This window comes from Glossina fuscipes, unplaced genomic scaffold (genome assembly GCF_014805625.2).
Source record: "Glossina fuscipes isolate IAEA_lab_2018 unplaced genomic scaffold, Yale_Gfus_2 0, whole genome shotgun sequence".
Lineage (NCBI taxonomy): Eukaryota > Metazoa > Arthropoda > Insecta > Diptera > Glossinidae > Glossina > Glossina fuscipes.
Window position 1 is genome coordinate 34219211 of NW_023998414.1, and position 10737 is coordinate 34229947.

At 36.1% G+C, this 10737-nt stretch overlaps 1 protein-coding gene across 1 annotated transcript; it reads right to left on the reverse strand.

The window, feature by feature from the left end:
- Nucleotides 1-7693: 7693 nt before the first annotated feature.
- On the reverse strand, nt 7694-10466 carry LOC119644961 (probable cytochrome P450 4d14). Its single transcript, XM_038044707.1, has 5 exons — nt 10118-10466; nt 9592-10045; nt 9337-9530; nt 8111-8479; nt 7694-8037 (listed from the first exon to the last, which is right to left on the reverse strand). The coding sequence occupies exons 1-5, from the start codon at nt 10281-10283 to the stop codon at nt 7694-7696; spliced, it is 1527 nt and encodes a 508-aa protein (XP_037900635.1). The 5' UTR covers nt 10284-10466.
- Nucleotides 10467-10737: the final 271 nt, after the last annotated feature.

Here is a 10737-nt window from a genome sequence, read left to right on the forward strand (position 1 = left end):
CTCTCTCTCTCTCTCTCTCTCTCTCTCTCTCTCTCTCTCTCTCTCTCCCTCTCTTTCTTTCTTTCTTTCTTTCTTTCTTTCTTTCTTTCTTTCTTTCTTTCTTTCTCTCTCCCTCTTTCTCTTTCTCTTTCTCTTTCTCTCTCTCTTTATCTCGGTAGTTACCAAGAACAAGATATGAAATTGTGCTTTTTATTTTTGAAGTCCCTACATACGTTGCCATTTAAGTAGAAAGTTTCGTTTCATTGTAAACTTTGAGCTTTACACCCACAAATCGGATAGATAAGAGTTCAAAGATATTCATAGAGCATAAATTGAAATAATGCAGTAAGCCTGGCGAGTGGGAGACCAGTTGATTGAACAGTCAAACGATCGTATTTTCATTTCATTAAAGAGTGCGGTATATGGTTTTGATCTTCTAAAGCAGACAATTACAATTGAGAGGACGAATTTATTAAAATCCCCTTTCCCCCGGAACTAAAAAAAAACTTTGTAGAAATGCTTTAGCATTGCTCTTCGCTTTAATAGCTTCTTAGCGAGCTTGCTAAATCTATATATACAATTAGAAAGTCGTTTAGGACGACAATGAAAACATTTTAAATCTAATATCGTGCAAAACCATATGCCAAAACAAATTTACGCCATATATAGCAACGGTGCCATGTAGTATCAAAAATGCGTTAAGGGCAAAATTTTTTGGTGAATCAAGTAGTGTGTGTCAATTAAACGCTCAAGTATACATATAAACCGCATAAAAGTTGAATCATCTAAAGGAGAAGCACTTGACCGCGAAACCGTGTAAAAGTAAAAATTTGTAAAGCAAATCAAGTAGTGTGCCAGCAAGAGTAAGTAAGATAAGCAATCTTGTCTATAGCTGGTTGAAAATAAAAAACTTAACTTACGTCGTATACTAAACAAACATTTCCAAACCGTAAATATTAGCTCTACAAGTCACGTTTCCCTTGCCATTCCTTCTTTCCGTATTTTAAATCTGTAAGGATGGCACGTTAAAAAGGAAAAATTATGAAACTGAATAAAGTTTACATTTTATGTTATCCAAAACACTGCTTGTCACTACAATTGTATACTAGAAGCGAAACATTGGTCGAAACGAAAGTTATTCTTAATAAACATTATTTATATTGGTTTACATCAAAATACACGAAAAGAAATCGCAAATAAATAAATATGTTACATTTCGACTGAAGGCGAATAATTGATTCCCCTCCCCACCCGATTATCATGATCGCAGTCATAGCCTTTGTACATCGACCGCTCGATCAGGTAGTATTGGGAGATGATGTTTTAGACTTTAATTCACGATATCTCGTACAAGTTGACTTTACTTACTAAGGCTACGCTGGTAAAGATTTCACCTCGGAGTCGGGCAAGTAGTTGATTTAAGTTCTAGATTAACAACTTATCTCTACCTTAGCTATTATTTTTATTGACTTAAGTCATTAAGTAAAAATGTTTGCAGACATTGTTGAACTAACTGCATTAATCAAGGTTTTATTATATATATTATATGTTCATATATTGGCTTTCTCTCTTTATCTCTCTTTCTCTCTCATTTATATTCATATATGATGTTTTTATCATATTCATAGATACCCTAATATATATCTCTATGATGTACACTATATAATGTCTGAATGAATGGTGCGGCAATCTAAATATAATCTTTCAATGGCGGTCGGTAAAAAAATTAATAAATATAAACCACTACATGCGAGAACAAGCTTAACTGAAGTGTAAGTTTAAAGTACAGTATACATTACCATAATTTTGACCGCACATAAGCCACATTAACAACACCAACAACAAAGTGAGTCAATAGTTCCACAGACCATTGTGACCTCAACCTCTACTGATATACACTAATGCAAAAAGGCATAGAGATATGCGTAGAAGATAACTATTAAAGCTAACCGAGCAAGCAGGTAGGCAGGAAGTAAGGCCGGCAATGCAACCACTGAGACAAGTAACTCACAAAGCTATGAGGCCAATAACGACAACGAAAATGTATGTAAACATATGTAGCATTATACGTATACAGTGTAGTGAGAAATATATATTTACACACGTAGCATACTATATGGTATGGTATGGTATGGTTAGCAGTTATCATAGGTGTAAAATAATCAGAATAAGAAATAAAGAAAAAACAAAAACAAATTTAAAAAAGCATTAACCATTACGCCATAACCTTAGTTAGCGACAGTTAATGTTATAACGTTTTTTAATATGCTTTTCATTTTATTCTTCAATGAGCAAACGAAACCCCCAAAACGATAAGGGGAAATTAATTAATATGATATCGCTTTTAAAAATCACTAAAGAAATAATTCTATGAATAATATACATTTACGTATATAATAATAATAATAATAATAATAATAACAAGAAAGAAAATTATATTCGATCCATAATCTTCATCTTAACAACAACCAGTAGAAAATGAAATTTCGATGGTCAGTAATATCAGATAGGCATGGCTAATTTTTTCGATTATATTCTATATGCACGTACTGTGGGATTGCCCATTAAAAATTCCCTTTTTGCGTTCAGGAGAATGTTTATCCCAAATATAGCAAAGCGCGGCAGATAGACAGACAGACGGACGCGCATAAATCATTTCAAAATTTCATACTAACGAGTACAATGTACATATCGTATAGAGTCCCTAAGGCGCTCTTGTGACTGTTGCAAGCCCAACATTGTTTGGACAGGGCGAATATATCCCCACACCTCGGTGATAGGTATGCGAATAATAACAATAATAATAACAATAGTAATAATATAAACGAAAGGAGATGTCAACCAATATAAACTCTTTGAGAAGATAGCAAACAAAAAAAATCATAGCCTTTTAACCTTCGCCGCTAATAATGAGATTAGCCCGTTGCTTAGTGTTGGGATGGTGTTGCGATTGTCGTATGTGTTATTTCCTTTCATACTACTCTAGGTACCTCCTTCGATCTTGTTTTTTTTTTTTTTATTTATTAATTTTTTTTGTTCTCTTTACCCTCAGTTTTCTTTTATTCTCCTTTAGATTGCTTAAGAACCTTTTGTATTATTGCGTACATGGTGGACATTGTGTAATCCATTATACTTGGATTTAATGGCTTCGAGGTTACCTAAGCGTCAATAAATAAATAAAAATGTGAAGATAACTAACGTGAAGAAACAATATTTTATTTAAGTAAATTCCAAGTAATATTTCCCAAGGAAATCTTTCGCACTACAACTTATTTTCCTTAGTCGTTGCAAATACGCGATCTCGAGAATCTATTTAAGGACGGGAAAAAACCACACAGAGTCATAAGCATCCAGGCGTAAATGGAAGTGTAAATCCAAAGTACAATGAAGACTAGAAGTATCTTATAGTTCACTTGCTGAAGCCATTATTGATGGAATGATGAAAGATTGCGAATGACCAATGCCCGTGAAGAATAAAAGAACATTTAGTCTTGTGCAATTCGAAGACCAAGCACCAATAGCATGAAATCAGCACGCAATCACAAATTCTGTCCGCTTGGAGAGTTACTCATCGAAAACATGCGAAATCCAACCAAGCACGGCTGTCCCCTCATATTGGAGGCTAGTCAAATTTTAATGTGGCCTAAATTTAATAAACTTAATTTACTTTCGCAAATTGGGCTTTGGCGCCGCGGCGGGTCTGCTTTCATTAAATTATGGTGTGGTTGAAAAAATAGATCTATCTGATCTATATCCTTTACAGTTGTTTTACTAAAGACAAATTTTCATCACAAATAATATTAAAAATTAGACCTTTTTTTATTTTTGATTACAAGCCTTATATGAGTGGGGATCCAAAAAATAGCCTTACGCGGTCCAAATTTGGAAAAGTTATTTATTTTTTTTTTTTTGTCAAACTATTTATTATTTTTATCGCCAAATATTGAAAATTAGGCCTAATACAAAACATTAGTTTCCATAGGAAAGGCTATACGGCAACAGGTTCAAAAACTTGTCCCAGAGTGTTTGAAAAATTGGTCCGATCCGAATTATTTTCAATCGCATTCGATCTTCGACAAACAGCGTAATAAATTTCATCACAATATCGCCATAATTGTGATCTGTACGTGGAATAACAATATACATAGGCAGACTTCGGACAAATAGACGAAGAGACAAATTTAGCTCGATACAGAAAGTGTTTCTGAATCGATCGTTATAATAAGAGGTGGATCTATCTCAAGGCCTTCTAATTGCTACATACATTCAACTTAATGCAGCCCTGTACAACAAGATCGGTGTAGGGTGTAAAAAACAAAAGAAGTGAAAAAAATTTGTTCCACTATCTACTTCGATGATTTTTTTTTGGAGTCTTTTCTATTCATTTTTTTTTTTTTTTTGTTTCATCATTTACAAAGATATTTACATTGTTTACCGGTTGCGGTTAAACTATGTTAACTTTAAGCGGATTTATGTAACACCCAGAAGGACTTATGTAATATGGACATAATTTTAATTACACAGACGAATTCGAAATTATTTTTTGAATTTTGTCTGTCTGTCTGCCTGTCTGTCTGTCTGATGTGTGTCCAGGCATTTTGTATGCAAGCTATATATCACAATTTTTGAGATAATTGATCAAAATACGGTATAATAAAGTGCTTTGACATTTGATTGTAGCGAACAATTTGTGCGACCACACCCCCCGAATAGCGTCCTAGATTGGAAAAGTGATTATATGAAAAAAAAAAAATTGGTAATTTTGTAAAATTTCTCGACAAGAATCACCGAGTAGATGTTTAGTGATATACTAAGTTGATCTGCTACGATACAATTCGATGGTTCTAGTCTTTCGCTCTCCTATAACCGTTTATACGAAAAGCAAGCCTTTATGGTAATATAGCAAAACAATTCAATTTTTAATATTTTATGACGTGCATTGGCCTATAATAGTAATTTGAGATTAACATCAATTGCACCGTCTGTGAACGACACAGAGCGAACTACTTCCCGCATTCACTTCTATTTAGGGATTCTTATGAAAAGTAGGCTTTATTTGGCAATAAATGACAAATTTTGTTTATTTATCGGAAAAATATATAGAAATATTGTATTTGACGCACTATTATAGGGTACTTAATTGTCGATGTAGACCGATTATCATTTGTTATCAGATAGAATGGATATCACAAAATATATTAGAGCATGTAACTCAATGTTTAAATAATTTGAAATTTATGTTTGAAATTTGATGTCTGATCTCGGGAATACTTAGGAGATTTGAAAAGAATTATTACGATTTTACGTGATCGAAGGTATATACATTTCGACCAAATAACCTCTCAGTTATATGCGTCAATGAGGTCAAGATTTTTTAGACTACTTTATTTATGCCTTATACTGATGATACTTATTACTTGCACAATGTTGCGTAAACGATAATAAATGAAGAATATCGCCCACATCGACCAGCGTGTTAGATATAAATATGTTCCTCGATAAAAATAGGAATTCGTAGTTTTCACTATTCATCATTATATTTTCCGTATTCTTTCATTTGATTTCTTTGCCTCTGTGTGTTACACACTCTCGCGCAATCTCTCATCGTCTCTCATACCTCCACTCAAACCACTTATCTTTTTATCACTGAACGCAAATGCAGGCCAGTGTTTATTTGTTTGTTAGTTGCTTGCTTGCGGTACATTTGCGGTTAAAGCATAACGTTATAAATTACATACATATAAATGAGTTCGTATAAATTGTGTATATGTGACAAAATAACGAATATAATTAAAATTATCTGTGATTTAAGTGGTTTGCGGATAGAGAGAATATTGTATGTAATCAAATAAATTGTTGGTTTAATTTGTTATAATTGAGTGGCAATCTTTAAGTTGATTATTAAATATTGAAAATATGTTTTGCATGCCAGTATCCACACACATACACACGTACACACAATTGGACGAAGCAGAATCCAGAAACTCGGCACAGGGCGCCCTTGAGGAGGTCATGGGACGGATTATAGCAGCTTGTGAGCGTTCAATTACATGACGTTGCTTCTACAAAAGGAGGGATCCAGTATACTGGCGGACAAATAAGATAGCCGAACCAAGGGCTCGATGCAACAGAGCGACGCGTCTCTAGCAAAAATCGAGGAGGACTAACGCTTATCTCAGCCATCAACGGCAGTACAAACTCAGGCGAAGACACTGAAAAACTGTTTCCAGAATCTGATGAATGAGATAAAGACCCATGGGGCATGGCGTATAAGTTGGTAATGGAGATGCTAAAATATTCAGACCAACCAAGCTGTGAAGAATTTGTGGAAGATAAGGGACCAATCCTAGGCCCTATATTGTGGGATGTAATGTACGACGATATCCTGAGACTATCTCTGCCAGCGGGAGCATCCACCGTGGCTTTTGCTGGCGAATAAAATCGCCGACATGATTAAGAGGTGGCTGCGGTCTGTGGATTGAGATCTGGCGGAAGAAAACTCAAAAGCGATATTAATCACTTCTAGGAAGATGACTGAGAAAGAGACTATCCAAATGGGAGATACGAGGATGCAGTCACAAGACGCCATAAAATACCTAGAAGTGATGACCGACTGGAGACTTTCGTCTAAATGGCATCTGCAATACACGGTCGAAAAACCACCGAAGGTAGGAAAGTCGTTGGAGCGCTTACTGTCAAACTTGCGGGGCCCTGGGCAAGACTGTAGAAAGCTAATCGCAGAAGTGGTAGCTGCGATAATAATGTACGGCTCTTGGGTGTGGAAAAAGGCCCACGATATACCGTCGTACACGGAAGACATCCAACCAGCATATAGGTTATGCGCTCTAAGGGTGTGCGCCGCATATCGGATAGTGTCGGAAGATGCGGCTTTAGCTATCGCTGCCCTGACATCAATCGACTTGCAAGCTAAAGAACGTATGTATAGGGCTGAGTTTCACAGCATGTCGGCTGAAGCGGCTGAGCAGCGAGGAAAACAGCGACTGGTCGAATACTGGCAGGAGCGCTGGAGCAAAGTGGGTAAGGGTAGATGGACGCACCGGCTCATACCAGATCTGCGGTCCTAAGTGAATAGGCAACATGGTGAAGTGGACTTTTACTTGATACGGCTAATTAGCGGCCATGGTTGCTTTAGATCGTATCTGTAAAGGTTTAAGATAGAGCAGCGCCCATTCTGTAGTTTTTGCAAGTCCATCGAAGACGTTGAACATGTTTTCTTTGTCTGTCCGAAATACTATAATGAAATGATAGAGACTACAGACAGAAATTGGAGAGTTACCTCTCCCCGACAATCTCGTGACAAATATGTTGCACGACCTGAAAATATGAAAGGCGTTAGGAGCGTTCGCCGCGAACATTATAACAGTCTTTACTATTTATTATATGCCTTAGAATCATTTGCATGTTCGGTTCAAAAGTGGATCCCTTCGGCTCACTCAAATGCCCATAGTTGACAGTTAAACAATTCACTCTGCATGCATAGTTCGTTTTACGTTTATTTAAGTAAAACTTATATCGAATATAACCTGAATATCCATAACGATAGCCTCAATAACCACAAAGCTTTCCTTACCTTACACCCGTTGTGGTATCTTTACCAAAAGTGATGCATGGTATAGAAAGCTCGCGTCTGTATCTTGTCAAGGTTCGCAACAATAAAAACATATAGTTCTCGTAAAGATTTGATTTTTATTGTCTAGGAGTGATATTTACGTGGCTTCAAACCTAACTGCAGGCCATCTTGTAATTGATAAGACAAATACACAAATGGCTTTGGTGGGTCGCCAAACGGTAATATTTCGTATTCCAACAGCATTCTAATCAGGGTACATTTTATTTCTACAATAGCAAATTTCGTGCCAATACAACTACGTGGACCAGCAGAAAATGGTGCAAAAGCATATTCAGGAATTTTCTTGATAGTCTCACCATTAAAACGTTCCGGATTAAATCGCTTAGGTTCTGGAAAATATTCCGGATTTTCATTGGACCTTATCGGGCAAATAAGTAGCGCAGTGCCACCAGGTATAATTTTACCATCTAGACAATCGATAAAAACTATTATCAAAAAAAAAAAAAATGAAAGAAATTATCATTAGTAAGCACACTATACCAGCCACTATATCCTCGTCGAATACACGTCCATAGAAAGGTACGGTCGGATATACACGTAAAGTTTCTTTTATTACGCATTCCAAATATTTCAATTTGCTCAAATCCTCCATAGTAATGGAGCTTTCTCTATCAGTTCCGTAAAGAGAAAAAATCTCTAGGAAAGCCTTTTGCTGTACATCCGGATGCCGCGAGAGAAGGTACAACACGTAGCACAAAGTATGAGCAGAGGTGTCGAAACCAGCCATGACTATGGTGAAAATTTCATCTTGTATAACATCATCGCTTACAGGCTTGCCATCAATCGAACTTGTAAGCAGAATCTCAAGAAAATTTTGACGCTTCCGATCCAACACTTTGTCGTCATTATCTGCAAATATTTTAAATAATAATAACATGAGACATACAGTTTTAATAATAATTATATATAAGGTCAGGTTTATGTTCAACGTGCAGTTGTCTGATTAGCGAGCCTTAGCTGTCGGTGAAAGAAAGAACGAATCTCGGACGAATAAAAAGGCGAATGGGGGTGTAATTGATTCGGACTAATATCCTGCATGTTTTACGGTGAGCACAATAGGACTACTTTGCTTACACTCCATTATCGTTATTTGCCTATGCTCACAGACTCTCAAAGGCGTGTGGAGGATCCAAAAAAGCAATCAAGTCAGAACATTATATTTACCTATTTCTACCAGGCTTTATATCAACAAATTTTATAGCGCGTCGAATATACTATTACTTGTCTATTATGGGTGTCGTTGTTGTTATTGTTGTAAGTGATCCGTAGTCCTTTCTAAAGAATATGTATATGAAGCCTTAGCCACATGGACGAACAGATTTAAAAGAGCACACAATCCTGCAATGATAAAGAACATATGCACTCTGCCGTGTCTCCGATACATATGTTGGGTCAATAAAAAAGAGCAAAAATAGTTCTAATATATAATAGATTCGTTTTTCAATAACAACAAGTGTAGAGAAAAACGGCGTATGATCGTAGCAGAATGGGAAACATTTTGCGCGTGAGTATCTGCCAAAAATATTACATACACACACTCCATTTACACCTCTTACACATTACGATATCGAACTTTACTGCCATGACAAGAGGTTTTTGGAAACGATATCGAACTTTACTGTCATGATAAGGGGCTTTTTATAGATTATGGTTTTAGTTTGGCGTTAGAAGATTTTTAAAATATTAACAAAATACTTTCACTTTACCTCCAGCTTGCGTTGCATTTTTGTTTCTCTCCTCGAGCTCTTGTCTTTTTGTTTTAATTATTTTTGCATGGAAATCGCGTATGTAGGCGATAGCTGCACTTGATTTCTTAAAATTACGATAGGCGAGTATGTAATAAGCAAAACGCGGAAGCAACCAAGGTTTGGCCAGACGTTCCGATTCGTTGAATATGAAACTATAAAAGCAGTTGATGCTATGAATAATGAAGGATATCTGAATGGTTGAAAAGAATTTACTCTTGTGTAGCAGAGGTATATTTCCGAAAGTCTAAATCATTAGGATCCGATTTAAAGCCCATAGCGGTTTCAAAGATGATACACAAAGTCATGTCGGCAATAAATGGAAATATGTCAAATGTGGATTTCCCATCCGCATGTTGCTGTAGTCGCTGGACCAGCGCGCGACTATGTTCATCGAATACCTTTGCAAAGCTTTCAATCAGTTTGATATGAAAACTGGGATTAAGCATTTTACGTCTCACACGCCATTTCTCACCGGAAGCAGCTATAAGTCCTTCGCCAAATAAATCCTTCGTTAAGGAAACATAAACGGATGGTTTGTTTACTGCGTCTCTCAGGATCGCTTTGTAGTAGTTTGCATCTGCAACCATTAAAATACTAAGCGGTCCTATCCACGCATGGTATACATTACCAAAACGATCGAATAAATTCTTGAAACGGATCGGAAACTCTGAAATTATTTGTATGCAGCGAGCATATGTGTATCTAAGTAATTTAGTCTAAGCGATTAAGTGAAACTTACCGGTACGGCTTAGACCTGCAAACAGAAGAACATCACCTAATAGCGGTAGTGTCAATGGAGGTCTAGCGATCCCTTGGCTTGAAAACTTACGGGCTACACTTGTCATGTGAAGATAATGCCATACCAATAATGTGATTAAACCAATAATTACTAAAATCGCGATCATAATAATTTAAAATAGAGGTGTGATCGCCTACTTAGCTGTATTATGATATATATATATATATGTATCTGTGGAGAGTCAAGAAATGAATGAAAAAGATTTACAATCACACTAATAATGCTGATCTATAATAATCTTATAAGTGCTAAGTTTAGTGTGTTAGTCAAAGCTCAACTAGTAAGCACTTTATGCTTTCACAATACGATGAAAAGGTTGTTGTTCGTTCATGGTCGGGATGTCTAGTCGAAGGTTAAACCATAGATGACGGTTAACCTTCGGTTATTTGTTGTCACAGTTTCGAAACGGAACAGCGGACACCGATCCATCTAATTACTCAGATCTAATCAGGTCTAAAGAAATCATAAAAGCTATTATTGTTGATGAAACAATAATTCATTAATATAAATCATTTGGTGCAATAATTTCTTTACACATATATATAAAAATTTCGCGATGA